The 13,100-nt window shown below is 50.6% G+C and overlaps 1 protein-coding gene across 1 annotated transcript in view; it reads right to left on the minus strand.

The window, feature by feature from the left end:
• Positions 1–9,704: 9,704 nt before the first annotated feature.
• LOC119167093 (uncharacterized) overlaps positions 9,705–13,100 on the minus strand; it is an 85,278-nt gene continuing 81,882 nt past the window's right edge. The window contains exon 6 of the mRNA XM_075867919.1: positions 9,705–12,484. Coding sequence (XP_075724034.1) covers positions 11,048–12,484 — 1,437 coding nt within the window. The 3' untranslated portion in view covers positions 9,705–11,047. The remainder of the gene's footprint in view (positions 12,485–13,100) is intronic.

The raw sequence follows: 13,100 nt of genomic DNA on the forward strand, positions 1-13,100 counted from the left end.
CCCCACATCCTGAACACTTTACAGTCTTTTTTAACAATGCCTTTCTGACACCAATCGTCCCTATACTCGATAATTACTGAACTCGAGCCGTGCACTACGAAAGTCTAAGCTCTACTACAAAAACTTGCGTGTTCAATGTACGCGCACCTCCCCCACAGGGTGGCAAAAGAAAAAAACAACAAAAAAAAATTCAAACACACACACACCCGCACTAACTAATAAATAACTGGTGACTGGCCCCCAAAAAAACCGTACCATAAAATAAGTGCTACGAAGATTTCAACCGCTGCCTTATAATTATAAAGACAAGCTCAAAACATGCAAAAACACTTATCTGCGCAGTCGATCCGGAGCGCTCGAAAAACACGTCCATCCACCACAGTCTCTTTTCGCGTCATCTCGCGGAGAGCAAAACAACCATTCGTTGCTGATATGAAACCAGCGGCAAGATTGCGACCCCCTCCCCCTTTCAAGGCGATTACGCGAGAGCTCGTAGTCGCCTTAAATTAATGCCGACCCGCAGGTTGGGGGATCGAGTCCCGGCTTCGGCGGATGCATTTTCGACGGAGGCGGAAATGCTGTAGGCCCGTGCGCTCAGATTTGGGTGCACGTTAAAGAACCCCAGGTGGTCGAAATTTCCGGAGCCCTCCACTACGGCGTCTCTCATAATCATATTGTCGCGGTTCAACGTAAGCACTGCACCGAGACGTTGAGTCCGAGAACCGACGACGTGTGTTTTTTATGCAGGAGCCAAGAGCAGGCGAGCAAAAACAAAAGCACGTCGTCTTCTTCAGTCCCCCTTTTCACGAGGCTGTTGGCGCGCACATCGTCTTCGTTCTTTGTTTCGGGCGCGGCATTTGCCTCCCCTTAAAAGAGCATCGCCCCGATGCTATAGCTGACACAGTAATTTGCGCAAGAAGTCACTTTGTAGAAGCGACGGTGCTTCGCAGAGTCACTCGCTGACGTATGGCTTAATGCGCACTACGTGCACAAGCTCAGGTCGGAGCTGACGACGCCTTGAACAGTTTGGGCTATCCGGGACGACTTCATAGGTAACGTCACTTAGTCGTCGCAGCACTCGATAAGGTCCGAAGTACCTTCTGAGCAATTTTTCAGAGAGTCCCCGTCTTCGTACAGGCGTCCACACCCATACCCTGTCCCCGGTTTCGTACGTTACAGGTGTATGACGTTGGTTATAGCGGCCTGCGTCGTACTCTTGCTGTTGGTATATTCGCAGACGTGCGAGCTGCCTGGCTTCCTCTGCGCGTTGAGTAAACGCGTCAGCACTCGTTTCGTTGTCATCGCATTCGTGTGGCAGCATCGCGTCTAACATCATTCTTACTTCTCGTCCGTGAACAAGGCTGAATGGGGCCATCCGTGTGGTTTCTTGTTTCGCAGTATTGTATGCGAACGTTATGTAAGGGAGAATCTCGTCCCAGTTTTTGTGTTCGAAGTCCACATACATTGAAAGCATGTCTTCCAGAGTTTTGTTAAGTCGTTCGGTCAACCCGTTGGTTTGTGGATGGTAAGCTGTCGACTTGTGATGAATAGTACCGCTGAGCACCAACACATGATCTAAAAGCGCGGCCGTGAATGCGGTTCCGCGATCTGTTATAACGATCGATGGCACACCGTGTGTCAGCACAATGTTCGCTATGAAGAACCGGGCTACCTCCTCTGCTGTGCCTCTCTGGATGGCCTTTGTCTCGGCGTAGCGAGTAAGGTAGTCGGTCGCCACTATAACGCAGCGGTTACCAACACTAGAGGTGGGAAGTGGGCCCGAGAGGTCCATTCTGATCTGGTCAAATGGGGTTGTCGGGATCTGGACAGGCTGTAGCAAACTGGCTCGTTTCGTAGGACGTGACTTGCGCCGCTGGCAATCGAGGCAGGTCCGAACATGATGCTTCACGGTAGCGGTCAGTCTAGGCCAGTAATATCTCCCTCGAACTCTGCTTAGTGTGCGCGTGTAGCCTAAATGTCCAGATGTTACCTCGTTGTGGCACGCTTGCAACACCTCAGAACGAAGAGTGGTAGGGACGACAAGCAGGTAGGTGGACCCGTCTGACGAGAAGTTCATTTTGTAAAGGACATTGTTTCGCAGACAGAACGACGATAGTCCTCTTGTAAAGGCTTTGGGTGCATTCTGGCTTCGTCCTTCTAAATAATTAATCAAGCCAAGTAGCTCAGGATCGTCATGCTGGTGATCTGCGATGGTTGACGTGTCGAGGATTCCGAGGAACGCTGTCTCTTCATCAAAAGCAGCAGCCGACTCTATCAGTGATCGAGATAGGCAGTCGGCGTCCGTGTGTCGTTTTCCCGACGTATACGCCATTGTTATATCAAACTCCTGTAGTCTAAGGCTCCAGCGTGCCAATCACCCGGAAGGATCTTTCAGACTTGTTAACCAACACAACGAATGGTGGTCACTGATAACCTTGAATGGGCGGCCGTACAAGTATGGGCGAAATTTAATAACTGCCAACACCACGGCGAGGCATTCCTTTTCAGTGGTCGAGTGATTTGCTTCTGTGCGTGACAGAGTTCTGCTTGCGTAAGCGATCACTCTTTCCTCGTCATCCTGGCGCTGTACAAGCACAGCTCCGAGGTCAACATTGCTGGCGTCAGTATGGAGCACTGTAGGGGCTGTGTCATCAAAATGGGCAAGCACAGGGGTCGTCTGTATAGACGTTGCCGCAAGTCATTGAAAGCATCTTCCTGTTTGTCACCCCAAAGAAATGCAACGTCATCCTTCGTGAGACGAGTTAAAGGTGACGCAATGCGCGCAAAATCTGGAATAAACCGCCGATAATATGCACAGAGACCCAGAAAACGCCTCACTGCCTTTTTATCTGATGGTGTTGGAAACTGTGCGACGGCGGCAACTTTTTCGGGGTCTGGACGAACTCCTGCGTAACTGACGACATGGCCAAGAAACTGCAGTTCCTCAAAGCAGAAGTGACATTTCTCCAGCTTGAGCGTCAGGCCTGCGACCCGTATGGCCTGCAAGACCATTTGCAATCGTTCAAGGTGTTAGTCAAACGTTGTAGAAAACACAATGACGTCGTCAAGGTATACTAGGCAGGTTCTCCATTTAAGGCCAGAGAGAACGGTATCCATGAGACGCTGGAAAGTAGCAGGCGTGGGGCACAAGTCAAATGGCAAAACCTTAAATTCGTACAGTCCGTCTGGCGTCACGAAAGCGGTTTTTTCACGATCCCTGGGGTCTACTTCAATTTGCCAATATCCGCTCTTTAAGTCCATGGAAGAGAAGTAACGTGCGTTTCGAAGCCTGTCAATCGAATCATCTATGCGGGGAAGCGGGTACACGTCCTTTTTTGTAACCTGATTTAGCTTTCGATAGTCCACACAGAAACGCAGGCTACCGTCCTTCTTTTTCACTAGAACAACAGGTGATGCCCAGGGGCTTTTCGACGGTTGATTGACGTCGTCTTCAAGCATTTTTGTTACCTGCTGTTCTATCGCTTCTCGTTCTTTTGAAGCCACACGGTACGGATTTTGATGGATTGGTCTAGCCGTGTCCTCTGTGATGATTCGGTGCTTGGTCAAGGTCGTCCGGCCAACTTTCGAGGTCGACGCAAAACAGTCGTGGAACTCGTCTAGCAGCACAAGCAGGCGTTCCCGCTGTTGCTGAGTTAAAGTAGGGCTGACGTCAAGGTTACGTGCTAGGTCACGTGGGTCTTGTGCAGGTGTTGCTTCGAGTGCTGAAAAGCAGTCACAAACATCTGCGATCTCCTCGAAATGTGCCAACGTTGTGCCTTTTGAAAGGTGCCGTCGCTCGGAGGTGAAATTGGTCAACAGCAAGTTCGTTCGGCCGTCGGTGACATTGACTATTCCTCGTGCTACGGAAATCCCGTGTGTGAAAAGCAGCGAGGTTAGTTGGTCGGCGACTCCTTCACCGTCGAACGGTACGTCACATGCTACTGAAACGAGGATACATGATCGAGGCGGCACGACTATATTGTGGTCTTTGAGACGAAAGGATTTGTGCTCTGGTGATGTAGGATCAGTCAGACGAGCACTCTCGTAAAATGAAACCATGCGATCCGGGATGTTGATTATTGCGCCATGCTCCATGAGAAAGTCCATTCCTATAATTAAATCTTTGCAGCACTCTGGGAGAACAATGAAAGTCGCGACGAAAGAAGAATCTCCTATGCTGATTCTTGCTGTGCATCTTTCAGTAGGGAGCAGCAATTGACCACCCGCTGTTCTTATATGTGGTCCTGTCCATGGCGTTCTTACTTTTCTAAGATGATCAGCCAGCTTGCGACTTATTATGGAAAAATCAGCACCCGTATCGACTAAGGCCGTCACTTGCTCTCCGTCAATAATTACATTGAGGTCGGCGCTCACCATTTCGTCATTGTTAATATTCGTCGGCGTCAAGTAGTTCTGTAGCAGCAGTACTGGGGACTTTTTATCGTCTTGTGGTCGGGCAGCGACCTTACCCAGACAGGTCGCCGCCTTTAGTTTCCCCGGTAAGGGCTGGGCGACTTTATTCCCCGAAGGTCAGCAAAAGTACGTCGATTCGGTGACGATGTCTGGGCAGGGGATGGAGAGCGTGACCTGTGGGTGGAATTGGGCTGGTGATTGGGAAGCGACTCGTGATAGGGAGAGCACGTTGTTGAAGGTCCTCGAAAACCAGGGTCGTCATGGCGAACAATGTAATCGTCATTGGCACGGCGACCGTCGTATTCTGGCCGAGACGGGCGAAGCGATGTGTCGCGGTACCAACAATAGCGAGCTATATGGCCGGCACCACCAGTTGAAGCAGAGAAAGCGCCGATCGATGGTGCGCCAAGCGTCCGTTCTGCGAAATTATGGGCGTCTTATGTCCTCTCGTGGTGGTGAGTAAGGCGCGGCAAGTGGCGGCTAATGGCATGGAGACATCGGAGACATGGGCTGACGTTTGAAAGCCTCCTGCAATGGTTGCGACGAAGGTGCGGCTGTAGGTGGCTGGTAGTATGATGTAATAGACGGGACGGGTGGTGGTCGGTGGACAGCGTCGGCGTAACTTAGTTGATGCTGATCGCGACCGAGATCAGCTGCTAAAAAAGCGTGCCCAAGTTCGTCACGAACGACTGCGGCAACGGCGGTCACTGGTGTATCCACTGAAGGAGTCCAAAGCTTCTGAATTTCTTCGCGGACAATATCTCTGATAAGGTCACGTAGGGAGCCCTGATTGTCCAGAGTCACTGAAGCGGCGTTGATTGGGGTGGTAGGGGACGAGCGATCATACTGCCTCGATCTTTGGTGCAGAGCACGCTCAATGGCAGTGGCTTTTTTTATAAAATCGGCCACATTAGTTGGGGCATTGCGCACAAGTCCAGCGAACAGTTGTTCTTTCACGCCACGCATAAGGTAGTGCAACTTCTTCTCCTCGGACATGTTGGGATCAGCCCGACGACAGAGGTGCGTCACGTCTTCAGCAAACATTGCCACAGTTTCGTTAGGTTTTTCAAGCCTTAACTCGAGCAACTGCTGAGCCCGTTCTCGACGGTCGACGCTAGCAAAGGTGTCAATCAGCTGCTGACGAAAGCCATCCCATGTGGATATACGGCCTTCTCGATTCTCAAGCCACGTGTTAGCGCCGTCATCGAGAGTGAAATACGTGCGGGCGAGCTTCTGTTGAGCATTCCACTGGTTGATGTCGGCAACGCGTTCGTAATGCTCAAGCCAATCTTCAACATCTTCATGTGGGGCACCACTGAAGCGATCAGGCACAAGCGGCTGAAGAAGTGTTACCTGGGCTGGATTGGAAACGAGGCTGCCTTGTATCCCTTGGACCAACTGTGGCTGGCTAGCGGAGGCCATTGGTAGAGGTACGTAATGCCTGGTAGAATGTTCGTCGAAGGAGGTCAGCTCAGGAGATAGGCCTAGCAACCGCCGACTGAAGCGGTGCACTGGTGTCGTAACAGGTGGCTGCGTGTCGGGACTTGATGAACGGCTCCCAGATGGGGTGTTGAGCATCGGCAGGCTTGCAACCCAGCGCCTCCACCAGTGTCGCGGTTCAATGTAAGCACTGCACCGAGACGTTGAGTCCGAGAACCGACGGCGTGTGTTTTTTATGCAGGAGCCAAGAGCAGGCGAGCAAAAACAAAAGCACGTCGTCTTCTTCAGTCCCCCTTTTCACGAGGCTGTTGGCGCGCACATCGTCTTCGTTCTTTGTTTCGGGCGCGGCAACATGGAGGTTTTTGGGACGTTAAACGCAACATATCAATCATTAGGGAGTTTTAGAATACCGTTTGTAAACGCTGCCAGCGTTGCGGGTGCCATATGAGTTTTAGAATAGCGTTTGCCCGGCTGCGAACCGCAACGCATGATCGCAGCGACACCGTAGCCTCGAAACCAGCGCTTGCGGGCCACATGCGGGCCGCCATTACCGCACGCAATTTCGGATTTTTTGCGTGTGGTCCGCGAACGCGAACGCCGACTCGTGTTACGACGCATGCGCAGTGGCAGCGACCGCACCGCAAGGGCTCGCGGTGCGCTATTCTAAAACTCCCCATTATCTTGCGCACTCTTGTCAAGGCTGCAGTTTTCTCTAAATTGGTTCGTTATTCTATGGGTGTACTATCAGCGTCAAATGAATACCGAACAGCGGCAAGCCTTCGTGATAGTGTAGTGCGCGCCGTCCAGTTATCACCATCGCCAGGTGCGCGCATCCTGTTCGGCAGCTCTGCGAATATATGCGTGCCTGTCCATGCTGATAAGTGGACGGCGCGCACTATAACATCGCGTCGCCTTGCCGCTGTTCGGATTTCATTTGACGCGGATAGTACTTACACGACGACGGCTACGTCGTCAGGCGTGGGTGGGGTTTTGTCCGCCCTGAAGTGCGCCCAGATGAAAAATTCGTCAGGGCACTCCCTTTGGCCAGTCAGGAATCTTGTTGGTCAATCAGGATTCGTTTAAATTGGTCACATTGAGAGTGCCGTCGCAGATAGGACCAATTAGGATTGCGGTCTGTGGTCATGGGCGTTACAGGATTGAAAAAGGAATGATCTGCGGCACAGGCTACATGTATTCTACCTCACAGAGATATATGTTCGTGGTGTGGGGCCACACCAACTCTGTTTCACATCACGTAGTGTACGCATCACAATGAAGAACACCACAACATGAACAACACAGAGGAACATTGGGACGCACTGCTGTCCAGCTCGGTCATTTCTGATCAGCGCTGGCTGGTCCAACGGGTAGAGATGATGGCTATGGCCAGCGGAGCCCTGGAATAGGGGCCAGAGGATTTGGAATGCTCTGCGTTATGCGCAAATAACGTTCTTTTCTCTCTCTCTCTCTCTCTCTGCGACAAGCACGCAGTATAATACGAGTTGTGTCGTTGTGTCTAAATGTTTACGTGTAACTTATGCGTGTAAATGTTTACGCGTTAGGGGTGTTGCTCCTCGACATTTTGGGGTGTTGCTCCTCGACATGACCGTACACAAGGGGCCTCAAACGATGGCGCGTCACTTCCCTCAATGTTTATTCTTCACGAACAACAACAATGAAAATAGAGGAAATGTTATAACACAATATTGCATTTGAGTCATATTTGCACATATTACGCATAATATTGCAAATGTGAATAATGCATAGTTACGTGGGTTCCCTGCGGTGGTGTAATACTTACGGTGCTCAGCTGCTGAGCCGAAGGTCACAGTTCGATCCCAACAACGTCGGTTTTATTTCGAAGGGGGTGAAATAGAATCGGCCCGTGTGCTGTGCTGTGCAAGTGCACGTTAATGAACACCAGATGGTCGAAAATTGAGGAGCCGTCCACTATGGTGTTCATAATCGTATCGCGGCTTCGACCCTATAACCTTAGATCTAATTACTAATAATTAGTATTACCGGCGTCCATGTGCTTTGAGTTGTCGGTAAATTCGCCTTCGCGCTGCTCATTACTATAGTTTCCTGAAGGTTAGGTATATTGGTAAAACGGCCACCCGTAATGGCGTTGGTCCCAGGTTCGATCCCCGGACCAGGACGAATTTTTCGGCAACTAAGAAGCATTTATTTCTTGAGATATCCGTATTGATTTCATTCTCGTTCCATCTTATACACAAACGGGTGGTTGTGAATTTATCCTTTCCACACGCTTCCATCCACCTTGCGAAAATCTGCGGAACTTTTAGTTTGAATCAACTTTATTTGCCCCTACGCTTGTGCCCGGGCCTAGGCTGCCAGGGATCCACCGTTCGAGGAACGTCTTCCAATGTCCTCTGCGACGGTCCTGGTCTCCTGGACTTCTTGGTCTTCGCAGGCCCCGCTGCGGAGGACGGTCTTTTGATTGGCGTGATTCTTTCTCGTAGTCGTCTCCCTTTTGCAAGATTTAGCGCCCATCGTAGCCCTGTTTCAAGTGCCGCGCTCATTCGGAACCCCTTCTCACTTTTCTGTGCGCGTGTTTGTCGAACACTGTTCACTTGACAGCGATAACGTCGCACGCGTTATCGCCTCCGAAGAGTGTGCTCTCACCGCGTCCCCATTGTCTCGTGCCGTTCCGGTTTTATCAGTTCAGCCCGTAGTGTAATGAGGCGACACATCGTTCGATCGAGAGGTGATCGTGTCACTCCACCATGAATCGATCTGTCGACCGACATACAGAGAGAAGGGGCGGTACTGGAATTTATTCACTGAGGGGGGAGGGTGGGAGAAGGTATACGGAGGCCGGAAACTTATGCGTTATAATTCAGACGGATGGCCGATCGGGTTAGTTGGTGTTGCATGATCTGTAGCGTAATATCGCGGATGTGTATACATACATACATACATACGTGCATACATACATACATACATACGTGCATACATACATACATACATACATACATACATACATACATACATACATACATACATACATACATACATACATACATACATACATACATACATGAAGCCTTTTCTTCGCCTTCCTTCCGACGTGTGTACTTTGTGTTGCTATGTTCCATCTTGTGTAAGTCGTGTACAAGCCGACTCCCAACGGCTGCATTGATTTACGTGGGATCTTTTTTGACCAAGCTTAACATTAACCGGCCATAGCGTTAAAAACGTGCCCGTCACTTTCTTCAGCTCTTCGCAGGATGAATGCAGTCAGTTATAAAAAGACGATACTGCCAGGTGATTGATACTGGTTGCTCAAACGCACGCGACCAACAAAAGGGAGGCTGCCTTCGTGCAAGCACGCCGTGCGCTTATTGTCGATTCGTCGAAATCGCGTACCTCTGACGGCCCGTATCCTACCGGCAAACGAGAGCGCGGAAACGTGCATCTATTCAGTTCGTCTTTACGACAGGCAACAAACACAGCTTGCGTGGTTTTCTTTCGCGTGCTCCCCGAACGCGTTCCCAGCGGGACAAAAAAGCTCGTACGTGCTTTTTACGAGAAAATTGTAGGCGCTTTATAATCGCAGTTCTCCGTAATGCGTCTCATCGAACCGAACGTGTACTTCTGCTTCGCCTACCCGGATTCTGTAACAGGTGTATGGCGTTGGAATTCGCGCTGAAGACATGGACCGATCGCGAAGGCCGTGTAGGCCGTGCCTCACTAGTCGCGTGAAACACTGTTACGTATAAGAATAGAAAATTGTGCTAGTTGCTGGTAATCCTTGATTGAGGCCTAAAAAGACGAACCACGTCGAGAATCTCTTCTCTTATCTCATCGACTGTTTGGAATTCTGTAGCTTGTCCATTACGGATTAAGCAGCCGTATTTATTGCATATACTATCGGGACATCACAGCAATGGCTAATATATACGCTAATGTTGCCCAGAGTAGGCTTACTTAGGCTAAATAATGGCTAATAATTTGTAGTGCTCCTTAATGCCCAACTCCGGCGATTTTTCGACAATGTCAAGATAATGGTGTTTCTAAGTTCCTTAGACACTCTTGTCATGAGCCCAATAGCTGAAATGCTCAGGAAATTTGAAAATGATTTTTAATAAGCAAAAAAGAAGTGCAATACCGAAAACAAATCGGGCACCCTGTCTGCTTATGACGTACTATTTGGTAAGAACCAGAGTCCCGCCGGCGCGGAGTATGAAAACTGTGCAAGGCAGACTAGCGAAGCGCCGGCCAAAAATCACAAAGGAAGGAAGAAAGCTTTTCTGTGCTAAACCCGTGCCAAGCACCCCCTCCGTCGCCTTGTGGCCCACAATAAACACTGTAGCGGCCAAAGTAGCGATGCCACCGGCTGCGTCACTTCCGTTGACAGGCCAAACATGACGTCACACAAACAGGGTTGCCAATAATTCTGGCAAGCGAGGTGAGCTTTTCGAGGCAATCTTTAAAATTCATTTGCAAACAATCAGTGCATCTCTCAAAACTATAATTTGGCATAAATGACAAAACTGTGCAAAGGAACGTACCCAAAGAATTTAATTAAGATCCATTGATCTCGAAAAAATCGCCGGAGTTGGCCTTTAATGTTGGCTCAAATCGTTGGCTAAATAATTGCTTATTTCGGCTAGGGCTGGATAATGTGGCCTAAAGATCCACGGCTACATGGCTGGCTGCTCGTGTTCGCTATTCGGAGTTGGATAAATTTCAGCCCTCGCAGTATAGGCAGAAAAATTACATGGAGGGCAGGAAATCTTATAGACAGAGGATAAGATACAAGTAAATATTGGTTCAAACACACAATGCATATGTGCGAGCATTTATGCGGTAATATCAAGCTTGAAACGTCAGCTCAGTACAATTGTTCGCGCCACCAAGCCTGACTCTTCTCCAAACGAGATCACTGGGCTATAGTAGATTGCACAAGCACCATTGTTCTTATTCCAAGCACCAACACACTGGTGACTTCATTGCCCTATGTAATAGCATCAAGTCTTTGATATGGGCCGCCTCTCGGGTAACCGAGCTCCAGGGACCCATAGAAAAAAAAATTCTCTGTCCAGTAAAGGTTACTCGCGCGTTGACCATTCAGTGCAGCACAACATCTGGGCAGAACATTCTCCGAGTCTTCTCACTTAACGCCGTCCTCTAAAGATACCCGCGTCGTTATTTTCTTTGTTGCGTCCTTTCATACTTGGCGAAGTCGTCTCTCCTCTCCGGACTTGTACAGTGCGTCGATGTCGCTCTGATAGAATCTCTGCAACGGCTTCCTGCAAACCTTGAGCGTAGGTGTCACAAGTCCCGTGTCCGGCATCCACTCCTCGGCGCACAGTTTCACCTTGAGCGGCACTTCGTTCTTCTGCAAGCCACTCGACACGGCGTACTCCAAGATGGACTCCTGGGCCGCCTTGCACACCTGGGCGTCACCGCACAACGCCTTCAGGGTGTCGCAGTCTTGCTTGCCGAGGCCTCGAGCCAATGCGCGGAGTTTCTCGTAGTTCGGGGTAACCAGCGCCACCAGGTACGTGTGCAGCGAGTTACCGTACACGAACGCGTTGTCCACCAGCGGACACGCCTTCAGCACGGATTCGACCCTGCCGAGTGCGACGTACTCGCCGTGTTGAAGCTTGACGAGGTCTTTCTTGCGGTCGATGATCTTCAGCGTGCCGTCCGGGAAGATCTCGCCTACGTCGCCTGTGTAGAACCAGCGGATGCCGCCTTCTTCGCGGAACATCTCCCTCGTGAGCGTCTCGTTCTTGAAGTAGCCCTGGGCGACGCAGTCGCCTCCCAAAACGATCTCGCCTCGCGGGTTTGGCTTGTCGGCCGTGCTGTACCGACCTTCGGTCCAGTCGACCAGGCGGACGTAGACACCCGTGAGTGGAACACCGACGCGGCCGGTACTCTTGTCCTCGGGCTCCATGACGGTGGCCGCCGAGGTCGTCTCGGTGAGACCGTACCCCTGGATAACGTGACAGCCCAAGCAGGCCCGCATGTACTTGTGCGTGTGGCTGGAGAGCGGAGCGGACCCAGACACGACGAGCCTCGTATTCCCTCCCAGCGCGAGGCGGGTCTTGTCAAAGAGTATGCGGTTGAGCAGGGGTGTGTCGAAGCCGCGTTCAAGCCAGAAGTTCTTGTACCTGACAGCGTAGTCGAAGAATGCGCTGAAGAAGGGCCCCCTGGAGGCGGCCGCTTCGCTGATCGCCTTCCGTACCCGGTCCGCTACGAGGGGCACGCAAATCACCGTGGTCGGCTTTAGCGTGGTGGCGTCACCCCGACAGCCGGGGGCTATCGCCGGCGACTTGTCGGTCAGGGTGAGCGGAGACGAGTACCCCATCCGGGTACCGATGGCGAACATGACCATCTCTGCGGAGAGCTCGAACACGTGGGCCAGAGGCAGGTAGGCGATGTAAGAGTCTTCACCGGCCATTGTGACGCCGTAGGTCTTGCAGAGGCAGGCGAACGCTTTAGCTGTGGCCATGAGGTTTGTGTGCGTGGCCACGACCCCTTTCGGAGCGCTCGTGGAGCCGCTGGTGTACATGATCATGGCGACGTCATCTGGCGTGGGCGGGACTAGGTCAGCATCATAGTCCGTTTGCCGCCCTTCGAGGCTTCGGAACGGGATGACCTGTGGTGTAACAAAAGTTTTATTTGGCATGTTGACAAGAAATTACACGTTGACTGTTTTGTAGTAATGAACGCACAGCACCGTAATCAATCAATATACAGTGTGTGGTTGCACACACAGCTTTTTTGTACGGCCTGACACACACCTCCTTTCACGATGCTTTTCAGCGGAGGTTCTGAGGTTCTGAATGGAGTTTACAGAATCAGAGGTGGTTTAGTGATCGACGTCCGGTGAAATCTCGGGTTTTTTTTTGTGTTGAAAGGGTGTTATGTCCTAGGGTGGTCCACAGACCCTAATCGCTTACACAAGACATTGAATGTATATATTGGCTGTGCGTAAGTGAAATAGATGCGCTAGCAAAACTGAAACTGCAAGATGCTGGTGATCCGTGCATCTATGTTTATGGTGTTGATAAGGGTTTAGGTAGCGATATCCTCGTGTTACGTTTGCAATAGGTAACCAGCGAAGGCAAACAAAGCTTAGTTGGGCACACCTATGCTTCATGCTTGACGTTGACTTTTTGCAAATGTGCCACGCACATACATTTATTTATGAAATATTTATAACGAATCTTCATTACACACATATTCCCGAGCTACCAACTTGTTCAGAGACA

The sequence above is a fragment of the Rhipicephalus microplus genome, chromosome 6 (assembly GCF_043290135.1).
Source record: "Rhipicephalus microplus isolate Deutch F79 chromosome 6, USDA_Rmic, whole genome shotgun sequence".
Lineage (NCBI taxonomy): Eukaryota > Metazoa > Arthropoda > Arachnida > Ixodida > Ixodidae > Rhipicephalus > Rhipicephalus microplus.